The sequence below is a fragment of the Sinohyriopsis cumingii genome, chromosome 7, assembly GCF_028554795.1.
Source record: "Sinohyriopsis cumingii isolate HCF-2022 chromosome 7, ASM2855479v2, whole genome shotgun sequence".
Taxonomy (NCBI): Eukaryota; Metazoa; Mollusca; class Bivalvia; order Unionida; family Unionidae; genus Sinohyriopsis; species Sinohyriopsis cumingii.
In genome coordinates, this window is record NC_142967.1 from 55,903,856 (window position 1) to 55,931,742 (window position 27,887).

At 36.1% G+C, this 27,887-nt stretch overlaps 1 protein-coding gene across 1 annotated transcript in view; it reads right to left on the reverse strand.

The window, feature by feature from the left end:
- Positions 1-27,887, reverse strand: part of LOC149795300 (inositol polyphosphate-5-phosphatase A-like) — a 143,391-nt gene that overhangs the window by 86,602 nt on the left and 28,902 nt on the right. Inside the window, exons 3-4 of the mRNA XM_089965029.1 lie at positions 27,635-27,735; positions 20,945-21,032 (exon numbers count right to left, since the gene is read on the reverse strand). Coding sequence (XP_089821155.1) covers positions 20,945-21,032; positions 27,635-27,735 — 189 coding nt within the window. The remainder of the gene's footprint in view (positions 1-20,944; positions 21,033-27,634; positions 27,736-27,887) is intronic.

A 27,887-nucleotide genomic window follows, 5' to 3' on the forward strand; every position in this document is an offset into this window, starting at 1 on the left:
GCCCTATTTTGTCACACTCTAGCTGGCTCAAAGTTGTATATATTCAACCTTATGAACATGTGTTCTCACTGACAGTGTGTTCTGTTCTTTATATTTTTTGAATATTTATTGTCATTCAGAATTTAAATTTCCATATCTCTGAGGATAATTCTTCCTTTGTCGCAACTGGATAAATAAACACTATGCAGCAGAACACAACAGGTGTGCCTCTCACCAAGGCTTGCACAAATTAGTTCAGATTCTTTGAATAAAATAGATGTTCACAACTCCTTGAAGTGTCCCTGATCTACTTTCCATTGAACATGATGTACAATTCTTGAGCTACAGTGTACAAACTAAATTGGGAATGCATATTTGTTTTTACAGTAATGGTCTTAGCAAATGTGTGGCTCGATTTGTTTTGTTTTGGCAGGGACTCTTGGATTTACTCACGTGACACCCTGAAAGTTTGGCATTTGGAAATCAACTTTTAAACAAGTTTTATATGATATTAAACTTAAAATTGTCTTCCATCACTTTAAAATTATTTTGAATCTCTCCATAGATATATTTTTTAAAATTGTTAACACGCAGGGCCCCAGTAAGCACATTGGTCCAACTGGCCTAAGGAATGTCCTGTGTTTTTATACATCAGCAATAACTGTAAAAATAAGTATTTCATTAGAGTCAGTACTTTCTATATACATATGTAATGAATACACAAATCTCTTTATTTAAATTATTTAGTAAAATTCCAAATATATAATCCACATAATGATGATTGATGTTTAATCTGGTATCAGATTATAAAACACCAATGCCAAGTCTTTCCATGGGTGGTCTTCAGAACTCCCTAATAATGCCTACCAGCACCTTCCATAATGGAATTGCACATGATATTCCTGCTCAGTAATGGTGGTGATTTGTAGGTATTTATACCCCCACCACAAAGCTTCAGCATACAGTGAGTGTGAGCTACATGTATCCTGTACTTGAACTCATATGTTTAGAAAAACAGGGTGTCACTTCTAAATCCTAAATAGCAAGACATGCTATGAAAGGGCTAAGAGGAGTCAACAAATCATTAAACCCTGGAGGTTTTAGGTCATTTTCGCCCGAAATGCGAGTAGGTAACATATTTTGTGGGCTATTTCTGAATACATCCTAATACATCGACTTTCAAGTGATTTTCCATTAACCTAATGACCAGTTGTGTTTGAAACATCGTTTTTCATTGGCTATTTTGCTTGCACGTGAGCAGAAGGGTAAAAGTTGGAGTTCTTTTTCTTTTTTTGCAATGGACCCATCATTTTCATATAGATACCACACTTTATTCCAAATGCCCACCTTATCTTACTTTTTGCAAAGGTTCACCTGTCTGTGTGCAGTTCAGACCGGTCTGCCTTAGGTCTGAGGCCAGAAGGTCTAAAATCCAGACACAAAATCGCATACCGACCAAGGGCGAATTTTGGGTGGAAAAAAAATCAGGTCCAAAAAATTAGGGTTTTCTGTATTTTGTAGTGCAACTAGAACTTCCAGATTATCTGGTATCATTGTAGAGCTATATCTGTCTACCTATCTATAATACCACCCACTTTAGTTTATCATCCATGACCTTGATGCTACAGAGCTTGGCAGTAGGCTACAACCTCCTGCCACATAAAGGTGGCACCAGGGGTTAATGAGTTAAGAACACAACTTGTTGAACAAATTATCTTATCTTCATAATATGATGAGAATATATCAAAGTGTCGGGGAATATTAGCAAGTATTATGAGAATATATCAAAGGGTTTGGGGAATATTAGCAAGTATGATGAGAATATATCAAAGGGTTTGGGGAATATTAGCAAGTATGATGAGAATATATCAAAGTGTTGGGGAATATTAGCAAGTATGATGAGAATATATCAAAGGGTTTGGGGAATATTAGCAAGTATAATGAGAATATATCAAAGGGTTTGGGGAATATTAGCAAGTATGATGAGAATATATCAAAGGGTTTGGGGAATATTAGCAAGTATGATGATGATGAGAATATATCAAAGTGTTGGGGAATATTATCAAGCGTGATGAGAATATATCAAAGTGTTGGGGAATATTAGCAAGTATGATGAGAATATATCAAAGTGTTGGGGAATATTAGCAAGTATGATGAGAATATATCAAAGGGTTTGGGGAATATTAGCAAGTATGATGAGAATATATCAAAGTGTTGGGGAATATTAGCAAGTATGATGAGAATATATCAAAGGGTTTGGGGAATATTAGCAAGTATGATGAGAATATATCAAAGTGTTGGGGAATATTAGCAAGTATGATGAGAATACATCAAAGGGTTTGGGGAATATTAGCAAGTATGATGAGAATACATAAAAGGGTTTGGGGAATATTAGCAACTATGATAAGAATACATCAAAGGGTTTGGCAAATATTACCAAATGAAAAATTTAGCACATTGATTCCTGGAGCTTTTTGTCATTTTTGCCTGAAAATCGATTAGGAAACACATTTTGAAAGCTATTTCTGAATAGACTCAAAACACCAAGTCCCCGGTCATCTTTCAATAACATACTGCCTAGTTGTGTTAGAAACATCATTATTCATTGGCTATTTGACTAGCGCATGAGCAGAAGGGTAAAAGTTGGAGTTCTTTTTTTTCTTTCTTTTTTTGGTGCTAAACGGAACCATTATTTTTGTATGGAGACCACTCTTTATTCCAAATGCCCATCTTATCCTACTTTTTGCTGAGGATCATCTGTCTGTTTGCAGTTCATACCAGTTTGCCTTAGATCTGAGACCAAAAAGTCTAAAATCCGGACACAAAATCGGATTCCGACCACGGGCGAATTTTGGGTAAAAAAAAGTCGGGTCCAAAAAATTAGGTTTTTTTATCTGTACTTTGTAGTGCAACTAGATATTCCAGATTATCTGGTATTACTGTAGAGCTACATCTGTCTACCTTTCTATAATACCACCCACTTTAGTGCATCATGCATGACCATGACGCTATAGAGCTCGGCAGTAGGCTACTACCTCCTGCCCTGTAAAGTTGTTGCTAGGGGTTAATGTGTTAACAAGGATTTTTTTTTTTACAAATCGTCATGGAATTGTTAAATTTATAATTTATGTGAAATGTCGATGCACAAGTGATTAAATATGCAAGGAATATTCAAATTTTGTGACGTCATCAAAATGGACTGTTTAACACATTAACCCCTGGAGCTTTTTGTCATTTTTACGAAACACATTTTGAAAGCTATTTCTGAATAGACTCGAAAACACCAAATCCCCGGTCATCTTTCATTAACATACTGCCTAGTTGTGTTAGAAACATCGTTTTTCGTTGGCTATTTGACTCGCGCATGAGCAGAAGGGTAAAAGTTGGAATTTTTTGTGTGTGTGCTAAACAGAGCCATTATTTTTGTATAAAGACCACTCTTTATTCCAAATGCCCATCTTATCCTACTTTTTGCAAAGGCTCATCTGTCTGTTTGCAGTTCATACCGGTTTGCCTTAGATCTGAGACCAAAAAGTCTAAAATCCAGACACAAAATCGGATTCCGACCACAGGCGAATTTTGGGTTAAAAAAAGTCGGGTCCAAAAAATTAGGTTTTCCTATCTGTATTTTGAAGTGCAACTAGATATTCCAGATTATCTGGTGTCATTGTAGAGCTACATCTGTCTACCTTTCTATAATACCACCCACTTCAGTGTATCTTACATGACCTTGATGCTACAGAGCTCGGCAGTAGGCTACTACCTCCTGCCCTGTAAAGTCATCCCTAGGGGTTAACGTGTTAACCAAGACCTTAACTCATTCAGCCCTGGAGGTTTTTGTCATTTTCGCCTGAAAAAAGTAGTAGGAAAGACATTTTGGGGTCTATTTCTGAATACATCGTAATACATAGACTTTCAACAGATTTTCCATAATACTAATGCCTAGTTGTATTATAAACATCGTTTTCCATTGGTTATTTTGCTTGCGCACGAGCAGAAGGGTAAAAGTTGGAGTTCTTTTCTTTTTTCTTGCTTAATGGACCCATCATTTTCATATGGAGACCACTCTTTATTCCAAATGCCCACCTTATCCTAGTTTTTGTAAAGGTTCACCTGTCTGTGTGCTGTTCAGACTGGTCTGCCTTAGATCTGAGGCCAAAAGGTCTAAAATCAGGACACAAAATCAGATTCCGACTACAACCAAATTTTGGGTGAAAAAAACAATACCACCCACTTTGGTATATCTTAAATGACCTTGATGCTGCAGAGCTCGGAAGTAGTGTACAGCCTCATCATACCTAAAGGTGGGATTGGGGCTGAATAAGTTAAGAAGCTGTTCATGACAGTAGCTCAAGAAATTTGGATGCTATATCTCACTTCTCAACAGTGTGGGCTCAACAACAACAATAATACATTTACTATTATTATTATCATTATTATTGTTGTTGTTATTATTATTATTATTATTATTATTAGGTAGCTGATGATTTATGATATGAAGATGTTATGAGCACCAATGATCATAGCAAGAACATGAGCACCAATGATCATAGCAAGAACATGAGCATTAATGATCATAGCAAGAAAATGAGCACTGATAAGAACAAGAAAATGACCACTGATAAGAGCAAGAACATGAGTACTGATGGTAAGAGCAAGAACATGAGCACTGATGATAAGAGTAAGAACATGAGCACTGATAAGAGCAAGAAAATGAGCACCAAGGATCATAGCAAGAACATGAGCATTAATGATCATAGCAAGAACACGAGCACTGATGCTAAGAGCAAGAACATGAGCACTGATGATCATAGCAAGAACACGAACATTCATGATTATAACAAGAACATGATGACTGATGATCATAGCAAGAATATGAGCATTAATGATTATAGCAAGAACATGAGCACTGATGATCATAGCAAGAACATAAACATTAATGATTATAGCAAGAACATGATGACTGATGATCATAGCAAGAATATGAGCACTGATGATCATAGCAAGAACATGAACATTAATGATCATAGCAAGAACATGAGCACTGATGACAAGAGCAAGAACATGAGCACTGATGATCACAGCAAGAACATGAACATTAATGATCATAACAAGAACATGAGCACTGATGATAAGAGCAAGAACATGAGTACTGATGATCATAGCAAGAACATGAGCATTAATGATTATAGCAAGAACATGAGCACTGATGATCATAGCAAGAACATGAACACCGATAAGAACAAGAACATGAGCACTGATGACAAGAGCAAGATGAGCACTGATGATCAGAGCAAGAACATGAGCACCAATAAGAACAAGAACATGAGCACTGATGATCATAGCAAGAAGATGAGCACTGGTGATCACAGCAATGTGGTATCATTACCATCAACACTGATATTTACCAGTATACCAGTAATGACCAGCATGACTATATGTTAGTTTTAGACATGTAACTTTTTTTCCACATAAACATTGTCACAGAATTAGGCAAAGAAATAACTTGGTTTTGCCTTAGAACTATTCGACTATTTCTTGTACATGCCTACAACATTATCTAGGGTGAATACGTGTTTTTCCAGGTAAGCGACTGTATTAACATGTACCTCGCCAGAGATTACTTGTGATGAAGTAACATTACTAACATGATATGCACGGGTATTCTACCCTGACTTGTGCTCACTCTCTTATGGATTTAAGCAAGATCAATTTCTAAAACCGACACTGGTCGTTTTGGATCACGTCAAGGAGTGTATGCTCTCCATTGTTCTCCAGCCATAGGGGTAAGTGTTAAATTTACACTTTCATTTGATATGCGAAGCTTATTCGGTTTGTAATGTCTTATCGCGTAATAATGCATTTATTACAACGCAGATTTGAACTTTGAATTACAAGTCACTATTAGAGGTTAAAGTATTATCATATATCTAGAGATTATACAGAAACTATTATTATGACCAATTTGGTTTTATTGTAGCTGATTGTGTCTGTCGCTGTGATTGTGTCTGTCGCTGTGAAGTGTGATTGTCAATGTGACTGTGAATATGACCAGAGCTGTCTGAAGCTGTCTAAAGTTGTTTAGAGCTGTCTGGAGTTTCCAGAGTATTTAAGGCTGCGTGCTGTCGATATGTATGTATGTATGTATGTCTGTGCCACGGACGTAGACGTAGCAAATTAAAAAGAGCGCTGTATGCTGTCTGTACGTGTGTACACGTATGACTGTACACGTGGTGGATCCATAAAGGGTGCGAGCGGCAGATAAGAGTGTGGGCCAACCCAAGCAATCGTGCAACTGTACAAGGGGTCTAGAAGCATACGTTTGGATCAATTGTTGTTCCATTGCATTTTTATATTCATAAGATTATTTTGAATCTTAGTTGTGTTCATAAGATTATTTTGAATCTTAGTTGTGTTCATAAGATTGTTTTGAATCTTAATAGAGTTCATATTCGAGATTATGTGAATCTCTCTTATAGTGTAAAATACTGTTTGAAGCGTATCTGCAGTCTATGAGGTTTCTTGGACCTGTACTTCATATTGATTTAATATTTTTGGTTTATTTTCGACGTGTTTATGTTGTGTAGAGTGATTTGAGTAAATCGTATGTTGAGAGCGTGAGAGAATCATTGTATTTTTACATCATATATTCTTCTTTATTAATTCATTCATAAATTTCCATCTTTCTCACATTGTGTTTGTCTTATTCATTTAGTCCAAAAACCCACTCGGTTTCTGTGATTGCGACAAACATCTTTCACATTATGTTACCACTGCTTCCATGTGTGTGATTAGTTGGTTTGTACAGCCCTAGAGAGTTGTTTTTCAAGAAGTTTTCACTGACTTAAAAAAATTTCAAGTAGTATTTTTTCTTAAGGAAATTAAACTTTCTCTGTATGTAACTTTGTTTATCATTCCAAAAATAAGTACAAAAGTCACGGAAAAGCCATAGCTTTAAGGGATGCTACCTTATCCAGTAACAAAACAAACCATGTGGACATTTGATCCACCCAATTTTATCTAATTTTATGCATTTATCTATTCACTGTTTTTGTAAACTACATAAGTAACAAACTTCCTCATTTATAAAGTGATATATTTGAACTGTTTTGCATTCTTTATGAAAAATTCAAGGAGTTCTGGGGAAAATTCAACTAGTTTTTTATATTGGAAGATTTTACAATAAACTGTTTTAAAATTCAAAAAACTTTGAAAACAATCATTTAGATTCATGAAGTTTTCATGGCAATACAAGCTATCTGAAATCACTTCTGATCTTAAACAACATAATCTTGACAGCAGCGCATGAACATCAAAGTTACATAAGAATCACCCATAGGTGTTTATGAACACTATCTCCTGCTCAAATTACCCACCACCCCCAAACATTCTGATGACAGTTAAAAATGTTCCCTTCTTAACAAGCAAACTGATCAGTGAACTACAAGATGGTTTCGGGGAAAATATGGAAGAACGTATTTTCAAGATGGCTACCATGGTGGTCATAATGAATGAAAGTTTTTTATTTAGGACCAACTAGACATCACAAGAAGTCTTTAAGTGAAAACTCTATGTTGATATGACCATCCATTCAAAAAGGGTCGTGATAACAAGATTTTGAAGATGGCTACTGTGGTGGCCATACAGTTGCTGCCAACCCGTGTTAAAAAATACTGACTGCTGATTTTCAGGAATATAAATACTGATTTTTAAAACTTTAATGCATATGCCACTATTTACAACACTGACAGTAAAGTAGGACATCAACTAACTTAATTATTTAATGTCCAAGATGCATGTTTTGCACTCTTGCACCTTCTGAATGGCCACCCTGTTCCATTCGGGCACCTATTCAGAAGATGAAAGAATGCAACACACACTTGGACACATTGTTTATAGGAGCCTTTTCCACACCTTGCTTTTTTTCAATCATTATCGATTCCAATATACTATCTTTCATTGATGATCTGAATTCTGTGCAAATTATTTTTACTGAATTTTTTTCCCTCTAGCACACGAGTCATCTTTTACAATTTTACTGTCTAGAAAAAGTGTGTGAAATAAATCGCCAGCAACAATAGTAACTTAAGAAGGTTCATTTCTAAAATAAATTTAGTAAACCAAACTTTGATCAAATTACATCAAGGTTCTATATAACATTTATAAATGATGCAAGTTCAGGTGGAGTTGTTGATGATGAAGCAGAAAGCTGATGTTTATTAGCTTTTTCATGCTGTTTTGTCATGGGCATCTCCATGCCCATTAACGAAATAACAATTACATAATTTGTAAAATGCAAGGTTTTCTCCTTTACTAGACTGTGTCACAACTCTAAACAACATGGCACAATTGTCCTTCATTTCTTTTTCTTTTCTATGCCAGAGAAAATTCTGAATCTTCTGCTTTCCTTTTCTATAAGACTAGAAGCTGAATATTACGAAGATGAGATACAGTGATAGCATTAACTGCTTTGCACAGTCCAATATAGTGGTTAAAGACTGGCATGGTAGCCTTTTTGTTGTTGTTGTTGTAGGGTTTAATGCCATTTTCCAGCACAAGATAAGCTATAAATGGCTGCCAGTGTAACTAGTGGAGGAGGAACCCTGGGAAGAACCACCGACCCACGAAAAGCTACTGGCAAGCTTTCTCATGTACCCACACTGGCCGAGCCTGAGACTTGAACTCACACAGACTGAGGTGAGATGGCCATGATCTGGAACAGTAAATTCTTTAGACCACTTGGCCACCCCACAGTAACCTTCTTTCTGAATGAACCAATCATATGTTAGAACACTATATCCTTATATACATGTGATACATTTACTCTCAGAATGGAACTGGGTACCCATACTAAACAGATTGTTTAATTTTAAAAAAAACAGACTTTTAACAAGAAAAAAGTACACTATATTTAAGTACAAAATATGGGACAAATAAAGAAAAAACAGGACACTTGGCTGCTATGCATACCAATTTCATTTAGGACCTACTAAACAATGGGATGAATGTGTGTAAAATGTCATGGCAATCCTCCAAGTAGTTTAACAGGCAAAGAGACATCATACTTGTGCTAACGTACGAATAGAAAATGGAAAACAGGTCTTCCCATAACCTCTTCTGGTATAAAAAAGATAGAATCAGTATAACCTGTCTGCCAAAAAAAAAAATGATCTATCAAGACAGGTGGTCACTCATAACAGGTCATAACACTATATAATCAATAAATCTGTGCATTGAGAATATATTCTCTCAAGACAGGTGGTGTCATATAGCAGTGGATGAACAAGTTTCATTTCAAGTCATTTTCATTAATGCATTCTGATTTATGACACTGTACTAAAGCCAAAAACATGCATACCGAAGTCTGAAAAAAGAGACAGCCACACCTGTCTGATGTAGCCACCTCTAAGAAGTGTATGCATAAACATGTATGTACATTGTTGCACCTATGATCTTAAGACAGCACTTAATGTACTTTTCGTGGTAAAAAAGTGAGATAATCATATTTGCTTTGAGTTATACCACCCAAACTTCTATCACTTGTACTGCACTATCTTCTTTCACCTGGATACCTCTATTATAGTCATAAAAGTTTTATCACGTACTAGAGAAAACTATAAAAACATTAACATGTCTGAACATCTGGTATACCTGAAAATAGCTGCACTAAGGAATTTTCCATTGTAGATCTTGCCTTCCTTTAACTTCAGTGTTTTCTCATTATCTATTAGCTTTACGGTAATAACTCCCATGTTTACTTAATTTTTTTTCTCAAGCTGACAATTACTTTATTAAATGCTAAACTTTTCATGCTGAAATAAAGGTTCTTGTATCATTATTAAAGCAATTTAAAATATAGCGGCCATCACTCACTCTATACTGCAATTCAGTAGTCTAAAACAAACTCTGTATTTAAAAAAAAGAAGACATTTTAAAATGGAAAACTGCCGTCACTTGAGCCAACAGTCATGGACAGACCTGCATGAAAGACAAAAGGTAGAAGGACTCTTTGACTGAAAAAGTGCACCCAGCAGGCACACGGGACTCAAGGTGTGTATATGTGTGTGTGTGTGTGTGTGTGTTGTTGTTGTTGTTGTTGTTATTTGACTTTTGATAGCTTTCTGGACAAGTTAACAAAAGTCCCTCAAAATGGATGTATGCTATATTAACTGAAATTATTTCCAAGAATCCAAGATAACATTGTTTCTTTTTCTCAACTGCTGTATGTTAAAACCATCTCTGATGTTCTTGAGTAATAAGAAAGTTTTCCGGATGGTTACTATAGCTTAATAAAACCTTAGGACTCTTACACATATTTCTGAACATAAAAACACTAATATAAAAGAAAGAAAAAAAACCACTGCTGTATGAGTATATGATACAGTCAACAGTTAAATGATGTGGCCTCCATAGCATCTGATGTTTCTAAGTTTCAAAAACACTTATCATTAATTCTGGTTCAAATCATCATCAATGTCATCAATTTGTTATCATGCACAGACAACTGAGAACTTGTGGGACAGTCCTGATCAAGTTCAAAATCATCAACAATGTCATCAATTTGTTATCCTGCACAGACAACTGAGAACTTGTGGCACAGTCCTGTTCAAGTTCAAATTTGCCTGTGGGTGGTTCAACTTTGACTAACTGTTCATACTGCTTTTACAAACTTTGATTTTCTGTTTTACTTTCACAAGAAGTGGTTGAAATCTGTAATCTGTGACGTCTGAGGTACTTTGGTAAGTTGTTGTTGTAGGGTTTAACGCCATTTTTCAGCACACGATAGGCTATACATGGCAGCCAGTATTAATGGTGGGGGAAGAACCCGGGAAAACCACGGAAAGAACCACCGATCCACGAGAAGCTACTGGCAAGCTTTCTCACATACCCACATTAGCCGAATCCGAGACTCGAACCCATGCAGACAGAGGTGAGATGGCAGTGATCCATAACGGAGAGCGCTTTAGACCACTTGACCACTCGGGGCCCCACTTTGGTAAGTAAACCATACCAATTTTTACATTTATTGATATCTTTGACTGGATATTTCTCTCAAAATATTGTGAGGTCTTAGTAAATACATTTATTTGTATTTCTTTTAAATTTTGTAAATGTTTTCTCTAGGTCCCTTGAACTGAAAGCTTTTTAAAATACCAAAGAACATCTAGCATCTATGTGTCTTCAAGCTACAATTTGAAATTTGAAAACCCCATCATCATGGGGAACACCCAAACTGTATACACTGCAAAACAAACCAATGAATTCTGATTTTCAAAAAAATGTAAATGGTAAACAACATAGATAATTTCATCACGATTTTTAGGTTTGAAGACTACAATTCTCTGCTGTAGGAACATCATGGTAACTTTGAAAATAAAGTCAAAATAGGGAAAAACATTTCAGAGTTGGATCTAAAATGGCTCTGAATACCAGACCATGAGAAACATTTTAAAAAACTCACTGTAGGTATAATGGTGACATAATAAAACCCAGTAACGACAACTAATAGAATACAATATTAATTTAATGACTGTATTTTTATTTTAGACATGTCTCCTGAACAGCAGCATATGAAACTTTTACAAGATATTAATTATGTCTGCCACAAATAAATTCACAATGACAATAACATTTTAAACATTTAAGCAACTTCTTTATAAATTCATCAATGGTGGAATTTTAAAGCAAAATGTAAATTTATATTACTTTTATTTTCAAGGACCACCATAGCATTCTATGGTGTTCAATACCTAACCAAATTGTCCAAGATAATAATAACAATAATAATAATAATGAGGACTTTGTATAGCACCTAATCTTTAGAAGCTCTAACCGCTTTACAACATTCGACAACACCTATAAGATAAAAAACATATAATAACATTATTACAAAAACAAACACCATGAAATTAGAAAAACATTAAAAAATAAAAAACATGCTGAGAATATTTCAGGTAGGAAACATTATTAGGTCTTTAAGTTTGTTCTTGCAGTCAAAATAAGTGAGTTTTGAGAGCCCTCTTGAATGTGATCACTGTGTCTTTGTGTCTAAGTTCAGTGGGCAAAGATGTCTTGACAGCGCAAGAGTCATTCCATCATTCCATTCATGCTATTAGTGATTTCACCATTTTGATGTGTGTGTGTGTGTGTGTGTGATTTGGGTTTTTTAACATAGCTTTAACAATGTTTCAGTCATATCACCTTGATGTCTGCAGTGTGACAGTTGGTAGTGATGTCTAGCACTGGGGCATCATGATACAGACATGTAGCATAATGTCCCACCCAGTCACATTTTTCTGACACCAGGCCAACCAGTCCTAACACTAATTTCTTAATGCTAAGCACCTAGTGAGGCAGCTGTCAGTACCATTTTTATCAGTCTCTGGTATGACTCAACCAGGGCTCAAACCCGTGACCTCCTGCATCAGAGGTAGACGCTCTAACCACTAGGCCACTGGAGCAGTCTTGATTATAATGCAAGTTGTAATTACCCAAATGCAATATCCAATCTGATGAAACCAAAATAGTATGTTTCAATGATCTGTGGCTAATTTCATTTTCCAATGCAAACATTTAGATTTCATTTGTCCACATTTCACAAATTATCTTACCTAAAGTACCTGAACAAATCTCAACCTAAGAAAACAATTACACAGTCTTACATTTATTGTAAAGGAGTTTCTGCAAACAAGGTCACACATTATTTATGTCAACCCTGCAAAGTATCTGGAAAAGGTAACAGAATTAGTCACATTAATGCACAGTGAAAATATGCAGGATTTGCTTCCTTTCTTGTTCCAATTAATGCATCACCGTTATGTCACTCAAATCCTAGCATATGCCAATACCTATGAACCAGTGACCTACAGTATCACTGTCAAAGGTATGAGCATCATAAAATTTACAGGCCCACTGAGAGCCTTATGGATTTTAAGGTCTAATGTCCATCACCCATCTGACTGCTAGCAAAACAATGGCAAGATCTAGAGCTGAATAAAACCAAGTCTGTTTGGACAAAAATTTCTCCACAAAAGTCCTTTCTTATTGGCTCCATTTACAGGTCAACTATATGTCACATAAACTGGAATACATATAATATTTCAATCAAGAATTCAAAATGTTGACTAGCAATCAAGAAAATGCAAAGTTCATCTTACTGCAATTGGATTGAGTGACTACTGTACCATTCTTCTTACATAAAAACAACAAAAGTAATGCAGGGATTTACAAAATTTATAAAAGTGAGTTTGCCAGTGTTTAGAGTTGGCAAGCTAACATTCACTATAAATGACTGTACTGCTCAGATATTCTAGATGTGGCAATGAAACTTAATCCATTAACTCTGCACCATGATGTTGAGAGTGTGTCTGTGTGATTTGGATTTTTAATGTAGCTTTAACAATTTTTCAGTCATATCGATTTGTACAGTACAACAGATTATAGTAATGTCCAGCCATTGGACATCATGCCACAGGCATATAGCTTCATATCCCAACCAGTCACATTATTCTGACACCAAGCCAACCAGTCCTAGCACTAACCTCTTAGTGCTGAGCACTAAGCAAGGCAGCTGTTAGTACCATTTTTATAAGTCTTTGGTATGACTTGACTGGGGTCCAAACTAGCTATCTCCCACATCCAAGGCAAGCACTCTAACCACTAGGCCACCGGAGCGGTAAAGATGTGGAGAATCCACAATGCCAAATAGATATTTAGTCTATGATAAGAAAGGATTAAGATCCACTGTCGGAACATGGATTTCAGCAATCAACTATGCATGTACTTTAAGAACTATAACTAAAATAAAAATATAGGAAGTGCAGTATTGAATTTGAAGCATCCAATTTACCAGCTAAACTAACGATATAATAGGCAGGGAATGCCAACAAATGAGACATTGTTTAATGGGTTAGAGAAATTATGTAAAGGTCAAAAAGAAAACAACCACTCTTCTGAAACTCTTTGGATGATTCTCGGTCTTACAAAAGAATACATATATTTAACACATTAACATATGCTAGTTAATAACTAAAAAAGTATATATAAATTTCGTTTTTTACATCTAAATTTTTCCAAAAGTTAGATTTCACTCAAACATCTATCACAACATCCGGTTTGGCCATGATGATGTCATATGTGACACATGTAAAATATGTGATCAAAGAAGCATAAATATATTTGTAATATTGAAAAAATTATTTGTGACAAATATAATTATTTTGTAAAAACATTAATAAGTTTTGAAATTATTTGTCATGAAAAAAGAAACATTCTTTCAATACCATCAAATTTATAACAAGCTTCCTAGGACATTCCTTTCTGACAGGCTACTGAAGTACCAGTACAGTGAAAAAGTACCATGGTATGTACCACTGGAAAAAATACCATGCTCAACTGATATATACTGGTAATATCTCCAAACTCTAGGAATAATATCCTAGAAGAGATAGATATTGTCTAAGACAGTGCTGTCCAACCCGCGGCCCGCGAGATCATTTTAAATGGCCCGCCATAGCTTGAGCAGCTATATAGTCATTGCTTTTCAGTTTTCTGCTTAGACCCTCGGCTTCAAGAAAAACATTTTTCAGTGGCCCATGGTGTCAAAAAGGTTGGTCTAGGATATCAATTTTTCACCATAGTTGCACGAAATGGATGAAATCTAAGTTTAAATGAATGCAGGTCTATTCAACACCTGCATTTCAGAATATGTTATGCATAAGTTTAACTCTGACCATAACAAAGATAGTAATCTCATGTGTCAGTGCGAATACAACACATGTATACCTTACTAGTCTGGGTCTGCCATTTTCACATACTTAACTGTGTATGCGTGTGTGTGTGTGTGCACATGTGTGTGTGTGTGCATGTGCGCGTTTGTAAAAGGCATGAAATGGGGACATCAGTGTGAATACACACCAACAGAAAGAAACAGGGTCATCCCTGGTTTGTAGTGTCTGCTTAAATGGAATGCCAAGACCTTATTTAATGATATAAACCTTAAAATAAGTGCATCTGAGCATGTCCCCATTTTGTTGGTATTTTTCACATCATGCAATACACAACAATACACATGTCCCACCCGACTCAAAACCTAGTGTGTATCAGTCAGCAAACTGCGTCCCATTTACACGTTAAAAATTCACATTGTTGTGCTGTTGGCTTGTGCACTTTGCTTCCAAATTACTCACTGAAGATGGCATCAAGTAGAGCTAACAGGATTTAAATCATTTATGTAAACATAAACAAATATACTGTAGTATCATCAATTTTCAATGCACGAATTTAAATCCTCAACAGAAAGTGAGCCATGTAGGATGATGACCCCCCCCCCCAGTTTTCAAACAGTGTTTCATTCCTAGAGATTAACACTGCTACTAGTATTTGATAAATCAAGGTCCATACTGTAATCTGGGTAGTCCAATGTTCATAACACATTTCGCCTTTTGAAACAAGAATTATAAATCGTTTTATATTGTTTCAATGCACACATTCGATAAGGTATCCGATTGCTGTAATTTTATACTCACTGCCTTAAATCAGTATGTGAGGTAAGTAAGGATAGAGGGAAACAGAGAAAAATTATAAGGTATTCAAACAATAGTCATACTGAAAATGAAAGAAAAAATAATACAAAATAACAGTATATAAAAATTAAATTTAATACTTATTCAAGTCAATCCTTCATTCGAGTACAACTGTTGTTGAAACATTAAATCCTTCTGCAAGCACATTTCATTTTATCCATGCATTTTTAATCCAAAAAGAACAACAATCCTGTAAAATACTACAACTATTTCTTGAAACGATATTATTAATGAAACACTATGTATATACACTAATTACAGCAGAGTATTAAGCTCACACTTAACAGATTTTTGGACAAAGCCACTGTATCGACATCATATTAATCAAGTCTCATGGTACTCACAAATGCTTCTCAGGTAAATAATCCCCAAATTACTGAATAAAACAAGTCCAGCTTTCTCAAAACCACTGATAATTAGGTCCAATCTTTCATTCATTGTTGCATGAGCTGCAATTATCCATTCAGCATAAATTGGCTTGATTAATTAGGTTGCAAGGTTTACTAATACTGTGCACTGATTGTCACCAGTAACATCTTTTTCTGTAGTTGCGTCCATGACCTGTTTAGCATACCACTCATGGAAGTGTGACATTAATTCTTCTTTGTACTCTTTATTTACTGTCAAGTCTAGTGGCTGATGTTGATCTGTACAAGAGGCAGGCACAAAGAAAGGAGTGATTCCACTGTCTTTCAATTTAGTTAGCATCTTCACACTTTGGTGGACTCTAAACACATCAAATATTGCCACTGCTTGCTGATTGCATTGCACAATGGGCAGCCAGTCATGTGTTTTGTTCACATGTGGAATGACATTATCCACATAACACATCATATATTCTTCGTTTACTCCAGAGTGAGTCTGTTTGAGTCACATCCCAGTGATCATGGAAAACTACACCCTTAGGCAGGCATCTGTTATTCTTCCCTTTGTAAATGACTTGTGGGGGCAGGAGAGTTCAGAATTTGCTACTGCGGGTAAAATCGTAATCTGCCTCTTGTCATCAAGTGCGGAAACTGATACTTGCTTAGATCCTTGGGCTTCCATCATCCAGTCGCCACCTGGCACCCAGTCTGTTCCTAATTTATTATAAGACAGTCTGGAATATTGTGCTGTTTCACTAGTGTTAACTTTCTCAAAGAACTTTTTCTTAATGTCTTCAAAATCATGGCGCAGCTGTTTTATGCTTTTCGTTCCTTTCCGCTTAACAAATCCCATACGGTAAAGTAGCGACCTCACCCAATGCTTAGTGATGCTGATGTGTCCACCATTAACGTGCCCTCTGGCTGTGAGCATCCTTGGTGATCACAGCCTCTGCCCCAGCCATTACAATCCTAATATTGATCACTCCTCCATTAATTCTAACTTTCTTGATCCAATCTTGTATCGCCACATCAAGCATGCTTCCTAGCATCAAAGGATTGCCCCAGGGTGATTCGGGTAAATTAGAAAGTTCTTGCCCATCACGCTTTCTTAACTTATGTATTGGTCCTGCATACTCCATACAGTGGTCTCACTGACTGTACAACTCAGATCGCTAGTGAATTTGCGGGCTGCCTTGGCAACACCATTATCGATGGAGTATCTGGCTATCTTTGCCCGGATTTCCTCGTTATAACTGTTGTACTCTCCTTGCTTTCTTTTCCGGGACAGTGACTGAAGCAGGGGTTCTACTGTGTCATTAGCTGCCTGGTAAGCAAGCGCTTGCGCCGTGTTTTCAGCTGCTGATAGGTTAGAAAGTCCAGGAACCATGGGGGGGTCTAAGTTGAATTTTACCACTCTTAAGCCACTGTGTTAACACCATGATCATCAGAAAGTACTGATGGTGCAACCTGATGGACAGTGGTTTAAGTAAGAGATTATTCATATGTAATTTTACTAACTGACTGGCCTAGTGTTCTTGGCTGTGTCTGCTTCCTTTGATGTTGAGCACTCAAACAAAAACATGGCGAAAGTGATTAATCTTGACACTTGTTTTATTTGTGCTCATAGAGTTGTTGGCTGTGTTAGCTTCGATTCATGTGATTCGCTTGGTCAAAAACACAGTGTAATTATTGAACTTGGCAGGGCTTTGATTTGTGGTCATACTGGTGGTAGTTTTGTTTTAAACATTAATGTGATCGCCGTTTGCGTCAGCATAGTTTTATTCTTTTTGGGGGTATTTGTAGAGATTAAACCATGAAATTAAATACCTACTAACATGCAAACTTTGACAGGCAAAACCACGAATTTAAGTACCCAAGAAAATGCCTTATTTTACTAAACCACAAAAATTGAGCCCAACGAAAATGAATGATACTACAGTATATATTTTCTATTTTAACACAGAGCAATATCGATATACATGTTTATTAATGGGTAGTCCAACATTCATAACACATTTCGCCAAATTAGATTGGGAATACAAGAAAACTGAATAAAAGGTTTCATGCAGATATTATACATGGTTTTTACAATGGGCGGGAGATTCTAGCAATTCATTTGTACTTGTATATTTTATCTCCTATTTAACTCTGAGCCCAGCACATTTGAATAAGAAATACACCAGAAAATATCAACATAGATTTTAGGTCATTCAAATGTGGTTAGAAGCATAATAACAAACAGTCTACATGACAACCTAAACATAATACCATTTCTTTCCTCCAATTAAATGAATTGGAGTTAAATCCGACAAGTTAAGCTTAAGCCAATAGGAAATATAAAGAACTTTTGTAAATACTTGTACATGGCACCAGTCACAACGCTAAAAATACAAAGTTTTCATACTCATGTTTAGTGTTTCTCGATGTATCATAAATGTGCATGCTGGCTGAAGTAAAAAAAAATGTGAAACAAAGCAATCAGATAAATTTTGTTCAACTCGGAGGCAAATTATCAAATATTTCTCCTTCTTTCCTCATTCAGTCAGTACCATTTTATATTCTCTCTCTCAGCATCGTTCCTTCTTTCTTCCTTCTTGCTAGTTTCATTTGTTTCTGGCCGTACGTCCCTTGTTTTCCCCTATTTCTAAGGACCCAATGATAACAGTCATAAATTTTTCTCTAATCAATCAATGACCACAAATGCAACATTAAATTCACAACTGACTTCATTAAGCAAAAGGCAGAACATCAATAATGTTATATACAAGAGATCTCTTTAGTGAACGAATGAAACAAACTACAATAATTTTCCTCTAATTAATGCATGACCACTTCACAATTGCCTGCCTACCTCACAACTGCATTGTTTCTCCTTATTACATTTCTGTAATGTAGCCAAGGTACTTAACTACCATAAAATACAAATCACAACACTAAATACCAGGAACTATTTTTCCTACACTACCTTAAGTCAGTCAAATCATGATTTTAAGCCTCATTTCTCTTGTAGTTATACACCATATTTACCATCATGGTAAAAACAAAAGACATCTCCAGATAATGGAACAGTCCCTTCCCAATCATTCCATTGTACGATTTACCAGTCTCTGTCATGTATACTGCACACAATCAATCCACAAAATTAGATTTTAATATTGACTATTTGACTCCAGTAACACTTATGTGGCTCTGATCTGAGCTCACTAAAACTAAACCATGCCATCATACAAAATACATTTTTGGTGTGTTTTATATTGAAGAGATCTTATCATGCATTGGCTTATTAATGAAGGGGATTGCATTAAAGTGGCAAATTTTTGTAGACCAAATTTAAAAATGCGTTATTTTGTGGAACATTTTAAATTTTAAACCATTTTCTTGCCAATAAATTATTTTAACTGAAGGTTGGCATGCAATCTTCATTTTATTTTAGAAATAGGAACACATTCTCTGTATTTTCACACAACTCTGACAGTTCAACTTCTTCAAACTACATTTTTACTTATATATACAACAAACATTATATAAAAATTCAACATGATAATTTTAAATTTAGTTTGTTAATATGGATGGGAACTAAGTGCATGAGGTGAGATTACCACAGTATTTTGATTGAATTGATTTCTATTTAGAATAAAAAATACATACTTACTGGATGTCCCCTATTTGATTGTATAATTTCTAACACTATCTATATGTATGTTTCCACATTCCAATGGTAAAGTTTCTCATACAGTGTTTCTTGGAAATCAAAAACAAATCATTAGAAATGACTGTATATATCAAAAGCATAGTAAAATAGATCTTTATTGTTCATAATTTGTTGAAATAAAAATGTCCGCATTTTGATGGTAAAAGTCATATATCCCCATTTTGTGTGTGTGTGTATGCGCACAAAAAAACTGCTTTCATGAATATGACATGTGGATGCATCATGCAATATATCATATTAATAAAGCTCACGCATGAGTGGCTTTACATTAGTTTTCCAAATTTGATTTGGCAAATAAAAACTGTTTGATAAATAATAAGGGCAACAAATGCAGTTTACTCAGCACCATATTATTCTCTCTCTTCCTGTAACTCTTTAGCACATGCTTCCTGGCGTCATAATGAGTAGATCATGCCAATTTTATCCACACTACCTCAACTCTGTCAAGAGTGAAAAAAGCAGGGAGTGTAGAACTATTGTCCATACAAAGCTGACAACTCAATCAAAATTCATTAAGAGACAATTGAAAAACTTTATCTTAATCCTCTCCACAAAAACTCTGCACCTCAAATGTGAAGTGTGGCAAAATGAAAAATCATGAAAGTTAACCTGTAGTCCTCCAATAATACAAATTTGTATGCGGAAGCCAAATGTTTTTTTTTTTAATGTCCTTGACAATTTAAATTTTGATCCCCTAAATCAAAAGGCTCCTTCCTTGACCTTTGAACTTTTGACTATGAAATCAATACCGAGATTACTTACACAGAGTGCAAGCTATCCCAAAAAGTTTTTTTAACTAGAGATGGGGGAAGAACTGAAATTATTGGGCAAAATCTACTTTAAATTTTATTTCAGTTACAATTACCTTCACTTTTGAACTTTTGACCATGGTGTCAATACTGAGATTCTTCCTTCCCCCAAGGGCAGGCTATCCACAAAGTTTTATAACTACAGATTGCAGACAATTTAAGCTACTGTGCAGAAATGAAATCGATAGCACATGGATGGACATTGTAATGTACTATCCTGCCATTTTGCTAGCATATAAAAATGGAACAAATAATTCTGTCACAGCCTGAAAATTGAATCAGGTCATCTATATATACATATAAATATATTAGCCAAATTTGACTCATTGACACTGAGTGATGCTTGCACAATCTCTCGAACAAGCTTCTCAGGGTGGAAAGACAGATGGATGGTTGCTTGATAACATGTTGCCTTTTAAGCCATGTAATTGCTTAACAGTGCTGGCCTTTCTGGCAGGTTTAACTATCTATAAGGATTAAGTTGTGTATACATACTGTAAATTTATCAGCAGCAGTGTAATCTTCATCCAAGAAAACTCGTGCTCTGTCATACTTCTGTAGCTCCTCACTACCAAGCATGGACCTGGAATGAGTTCATGAGTGGAATGACCTACTGCAAATTATCACATGACTACGGTGTTATTTAGGTTAGTATATCCATGTCATAACTGTTTACATGTAAAAAGTATAATAATGCCTCATGGAGTCAAAAATGACTTCGTGACATCATGTAAAGCAAAAGTGTACTCATGAAGGATTTTAAAGTTAGTTTCCATATCAACGCACTACTGTGTTCTGAAGTTTTGTCAATACATGTCAAATCAGTACTTCTCATCATATATGCATTTTGTGCATGTTCCCAAATCAATTTATGAAGTTCATCAGATAATCTTTTTCTGAAAATGTTCACAGAAGAAATTATTTGACTGATTTCATAAATTTCAGTGAAAAACAGCAACCAAACCAGTACTGTACCACATTAGTACAATCTGATAAACTTTACATCTGGATGCTAAATATAGCACTGAAATAAACCTGGAATTTGTATGCTAAATATAGCACAGGGAAGAAGTTCTTTCCAAGTGCCAGAGTGATCTAGCAATCCATAAACTATTAAGTGCAAGACTTCAATCTGCAGACAAGAATTCTTAATGATTACTTCAAGACTCAGTCTAAAAGACAGAGAAATAATGGCACGAGTGAAAAGAAGCTAAATAATATTAATAATAGGTAAGATGCATGACAATTTAGAAAATGACATTTGACCTCAAAATATTTTATACTGTACTGTGATGCTTGTTGAAGTATGTTGAACTAACTTTGTCATCTCAGTTGTTAACTTCTATCAGTCTGTACTAAGGGAGGCGATTACTGTTAAATCAATAACCCCTGGAGATTCTTTTCATTTTTGCCTGAAATGGGGGTAGGAAATGCATTTTTGGGGTTACTTCTGAAAACATCCAAATATGTATGCTTCTGCGTGATTTCCATTTAGCCAGATGCCTAAGTGTATTAAAGACATCATTTTCAAATGGCTAATATGCAAACGCAGGTGCAGAATGGTACAAATTTCAGGGCGGGTGCATACTAGAACCATGATTTTCATGTCCCGACCACTTTTTACTCCAAATCTCAAACTTTTCATAATTTTTGCAAAGATTTACCCATCAGTGTTCTGTTCAGAACAGTCTGCTTTTGATCTCAGTCCAAAAAAGTTTCAATTCCAAACACATTCTCTGGTTCTAAAAACCAGTAATTTTTGGCCCAAATATTTCAGGTCTCGAAAATTAGATCCATATTTTGAAATGCAATTTCAAAGTTTTCATTATCTGGTATTGTTGTAGAGCTACATCTGTCTACTTTTTTTTAATGATGTTCACGGTACAAAGCTCAGAAGTAGGGTAAATGTGGTTCATGAGTTAATCTTGAATCAAATCTGACAATATTTCAATATGTTCTATGAAACTAGAGTGACAGATTAAACAAAATTAAAAGTTTGTCACAATATTTCATGTTACTGAGGTAGTTTACTATGCAGGGATTTTATTTCTCCAGCCACAATTCCATTTCCTGAAATAAAATCTTCAGTTATAGGACTAAATATTATTAATCATCATAAAACCTTACAGTATAAAAGCCCCTCAAATGTCAATATGCCCATCCATTAAGAAGGAGAAGCAATAACAGTATTTTCAAGATGGCCATAACTGGGGCCGCAATGGATGCAAGATCAGCACTATTTTCTCACAGGAAGTCTTCTAGTGAGAACCCCATATCAATCTGACCCTTCATTATTTGGTTAAGGAACTCACTGTAGAACAAAGGTCATCCTGCTAAACCCAGTAACTCTTTGAGTCACAATAACCTTGATCTTTGATGTTCTGAACTAAAAACTTCCATACCATGAGTAAAAGACCTCTACAAACTTTGGTCAAAGACATGTGGTCAAGAATTGTCATTATGTAAAAAGAATTTTTCTTGATCCAGTGACAAAAAACTCTGACATTTTGATTGCCAATTACAAGACTTCTTTCTTCTAAAACATGTACATCAATCATAAACATGGTGAAGGTATCTCAGACCTACCAACCCCGATAAGTCCATCTCAGTAAGGCAGTTGCTTTTTTTTCTGTAAAATTGACCACTTTTCCATAAGGTGTAAGAAAATATCAATAACTGCTATTGTAAAGCTGGAAAACGTAATTAAAAGTTTGACACCTCGATGTTCAACTGAAAAGTTTGTAAAGTACGTGTAGACTTTATTTACCACTAGTACAGTTGCACAAACTCTAGTTCCAAACCCTATGCAGCTCAATGGCTTGTTGTTTTCTCTCAAACTGACACAATTCTTGGAAATTCTTTTCCATTTCACATGACGACTGCAATCATATCTCCCGCCACGAGACATACTCAAATTGGCATGTGATGTTCAATAAACGTAAATGTGTCCTTTCCTGCTTTTATTCACAAGAATCTGAATACTCCTTTTTATCCTTCTGTGTTGATTGTTAACACTTTTCTAGAAGCTTATTGTCCCTTTCGTCTTAAACATGCATCGCTTTCTGGACTCCATTAAAAAATATTCTATAATCAATAGTCTGATCATGCAGATGCTTTGCATTAACAAATAGGTGCAGTTTAAAGCATCTGGGGTGCTGTTATAAACTTAGTCTGGTTCCCTGAATAATTTTACTAATTCTAAGATCAAATTCGGATCCAAATAAAACACGGAAGAACCAATTATCGGGATTTTTTGTCAACGATCGTTTTCTGTAGTTTTTGCTAGTATGCCGTAAGTACATTGTTGTTGTAGGGTTTAACGCATTTTTGAGTACACAATAGGCTATACATGGCAGCCAGTATTAATGGTGGAGGAAGAACCCAGGAAAGAACCACCAACCCATGAGAAGCTACTGACAAGCTTTGTCACATACCCACATTGGCCGAATCCAAGACTTGAACTCATGCAGACAGAGGTGAGATGGCAGTGATCCGTAACGGAGAACGCTTAAGACCACTCAGCCACTTGGGGCCCCTCCGTAAGTAGGTATTTTAAGGGTAATATTCATAAGACTTACGACAAAATCGTAAGAGTTGGCAGGTCTGAGGTACCTGGTCATGAAGTGAACATTTTGTGCGAAAACCATTTTTCTTCTATGTGAAAAGTGGTCTAGGCTTACGATGGAGGCAATCTGTAAACCAGCAAACCTCATGTCTGCAAATGTCAATGGAGAAGGTGCCACCCTATTGTACAACACTGATAGTAGCGTTCCCACCTTTGTCAACAAGAAGTAATGTTAAGCCTAAGGACTACACAAGGGAGATAATTGAAGTCCAATACGCGAAAGCACGCATGACTCATTGCCAGTGGCTTTTATTGACCTCGATTCACCATAAGTGAAGGGGAAAATTGAAGCTGCGTGCTTTGATAGACTATCACGTGATGTCATACTGGGATGTCGAAATGTGTTGCCACAACCGAACCTTGAAACCTGCACACCGACACTGGTGAGTGCTGTGGAAACAAGGTCCAAGAGTTGACAGATGAAACCAATGCCAACAGAAGTTATGTCAACAGTGGTCAGTAACATATTTCCAGACGAATTGAGGAAGCTGCAGCAGAAAGATGCAATTCTGGCACAGTTGCATAAGTATGTTGCAGAAGGAACAGAGAAAGAAACTATGAATGGCGCAGTTAAGTTTGTATACAATAAGGGGATCTTGTGTTGCCATGCCAGGAAAGCAAACGAACACTTCAAGCAAGTCGTCATACCAAAGGAGAAGCAATGTGAAGTGTTGAAACTTGCAACCAAAATCGAGCCTGGGTGGGACTTCTATAATAATTTAAATAAAATACTGGGAGCACCCCATCCCAACCATAACACACCTTTCACAGTGATGGCATAACAACCCATCACGCCACACCCATACTAAAAGAAAGAAATAAAAAAACATATAAATGCCTTCTTATCAAGTGGCATCGACTTTGTTGCAGATGATGGAGGGTCTTCCAGCACTCCTGATTGTCATAATGGTTTTGCTTATGTATATGTAACTAAGCATTATCAATGATATTGATCCAATATCAGATCAAAGAAAATGACAAAGTAAAGTTTCATCTCAGTTTTAAATCACTGTCTTTCTACCTCAGTATGTATGTGAATGTTACCAGCTGTGAAGTTCTTAACTGTCCAGTTAGCTTGAAAACACATGTATCTTCCTCATCAACAATATCGGAGTTTAAAATAAAAACTAACCAGTTATCATCCACTCATTTCATTTCAACAAAGTCAAGATCACAATCCCTGCCATTTAAAATGTCAATTCCCCCACAAAATGCTCTCTACAGTTTCATCCATATCATTGCCATTACCTGCCACTTCAGTACTGTCTGCCATTTAAATCTCCACATGTTAAAACTCACAGCCCCAAGTGGCTGAGTGTTGTTGTTGTTGTGGTGTTTAACGCCATTTTTCAGCACACGATAGGCCATGCATGGCGGCCAGTATTAATGGTGGAGGAAGAACCTGGGAAAACCCCGAGAAGAACCACCGACCCACGAGAAGCTACTGGCAAGCTTTCTCACATACCCACATTGGCTGAATCCTTGACTCGAACCCACACAGACAGAGGTGAGATGGCTGTGATCCATAACGGAGAGCGCTTTAGACCACTTGGCCACTCGGGGCCCCCCAGCAGCTCAGTGGTCTAAAGCGCTCACCGTTATGGATCACCGATGTCTCACCTCTGTCTGCGTGGGTTCAAGTCTCAGGCTCGACCAATGTGACTATATAAGAAAGGTTGCCAGTAGCTTCTCATGGGTTGGTGGTTCTTTCCAGGTTTTACTCGGGTTCCTCCTTCACCATTTATTCTGGCTGCCATGTATAGCCTACCTTGTGCTGAAAAATGGCATTAAACTCTACAACAACAACAAGAGTCTGAAATCATATTTTCACCACAGTTTTGTTTTAACAATAACTCACAGTCACTCACTGACACAGCACATTTATATCTGCCACCTTCATTTCCTTCTTTTTGAAAGAGTGAACCAAAAATGATGTATTACACAGTTAAACGCACACTTCTGTAAAATGGTAGACTGAATTTAGTGAATCATAAATGAATTGGGTTGCTATTCATAAATCTGTCTCTGAATTAAACTTGACAATGATGTTCATGATATAAGTTTGATCACGATCAGGTGTACAGTGAAGTAACATGCTCAGTGAATAAGATTCAAGATTACCTAATTAATATAAGTGGATCCTGCTCATTATACTTATCCAAGATCTTGATAACATTAGCTTATATTCCAAGTCTGATTAAAACAAGAGTATACTGAAGGGGCTGATGCTCTTCTGTCTAAAAAGAATTTCTGGGAATTGAAGATCAGACAACCCTTCTTTCAAACTGCTAAGAACTGAAACCATCTTACATATTCTTAAGCAAATATAATAAAATATAAGATCAGTACCAACCAGACATCATTTGAAATCTTTTGGTAAAGAAAAAACCATGTCGCTATGATTATCCATTCAGGAAGAGAAGTGGTGGACAATTTTCTAGATGGCCATGATGGCAGCCTTAATGGATTTAAGATTGGTACCATATACATTTAGAACTAACTAGATATCATAAAAAGTCTTTTGGTGAATAAAGCATAGCCATCAATTTAGGAGTAGCAATGACTAGATTTTACTGGATGTCAGACTGGCACCATTTTCATTCAGGACAAACTAGACATCATAAGAAGTCTTTTGGTGAAAATCCTGTGTCAATATGACCGTCCATCTAGAAGATGTAAGAAAAACAAGATTTTCAAGGTGGCTGGATCAGATTCATTAGGGCAACTAGACAAAATAAGAAGTCTTATGGTGAAAACTAAATGCTGATATGACCATCAATCGAGAAGGAGATATATAAGATTTTCAAGATGACTGCCACGGTGGCCATATTGGATGTCAGAACAACACTATATCATTCATGCCATACTAGATATCATAAGAGGTATTGTGGTGAAAAGCCCATGACATTACAACTTTCCATTCTGGAGAAGCAGCAATAACAAGAGTTTCAAGATGGTCACTGTGGTGGCCATTCTGGGTGCCTGAGCAGCATTATTTTGATGTGGGACCAGCAATACATCATGTGTGTCAAGTTTCATGGCAATCCTTGAAGTAGTTTAGGAAGAGTAGTAATAGCAAAATTATACTAGTGGACAGACAGATGGATTACAAATGGACGAAGGACAACTGGTCATCCCATGAACTCCTTTGGTCTACGACTCATAGAGGTAAGAAAGAAATGTGACTTCCAGGGTGGTAAGCAACTCGGCCAATCAGCTGCAAGATATTTTTGAACACCATACCAAAAATTAATATGATTGTGTTTGTGTTACAAGCTTAATCTCCCACTACCAATTTTTTTGTGGCAGAATCGAGGATTCTAAACTTTCATCAATGATCTACTTGTCTTTGAGAAAAATCATAAAAAAAATTATCACTCTTTCTCGAACAGTGTAGACACAGAGTTCAAGTTACAAGCAAAACTGGCAGACAGAAGTATCAACAAACATAAGATTATGTTTAGATGGATACAATTGTAATATACTGGCCAAAGTAAATATGCAGTTAGTCTAATATCTATTTGGATCTAGTAAAAATGATGCTATACTATGGGACTTACTTCACAAACTGGTTGACATGTTGCATGGAAGCTTCATAGTTTTTCCCTCCCACCTCCTGACAATGTATTGCAACCATTCCTGGTTCCACATGCCGAGCATACTGTAATCGAAAAAAGTTTATTATCAATGCAACACTTGGCTGAAAATATAATCTAAATATTGCATAACTTAAGTTTGTTTGATAACATACCCCAGTGCCTGATGTTGTCTCTCCCTGTTGATAAAGTTAAGTTAACCCCATTAAAATGATGA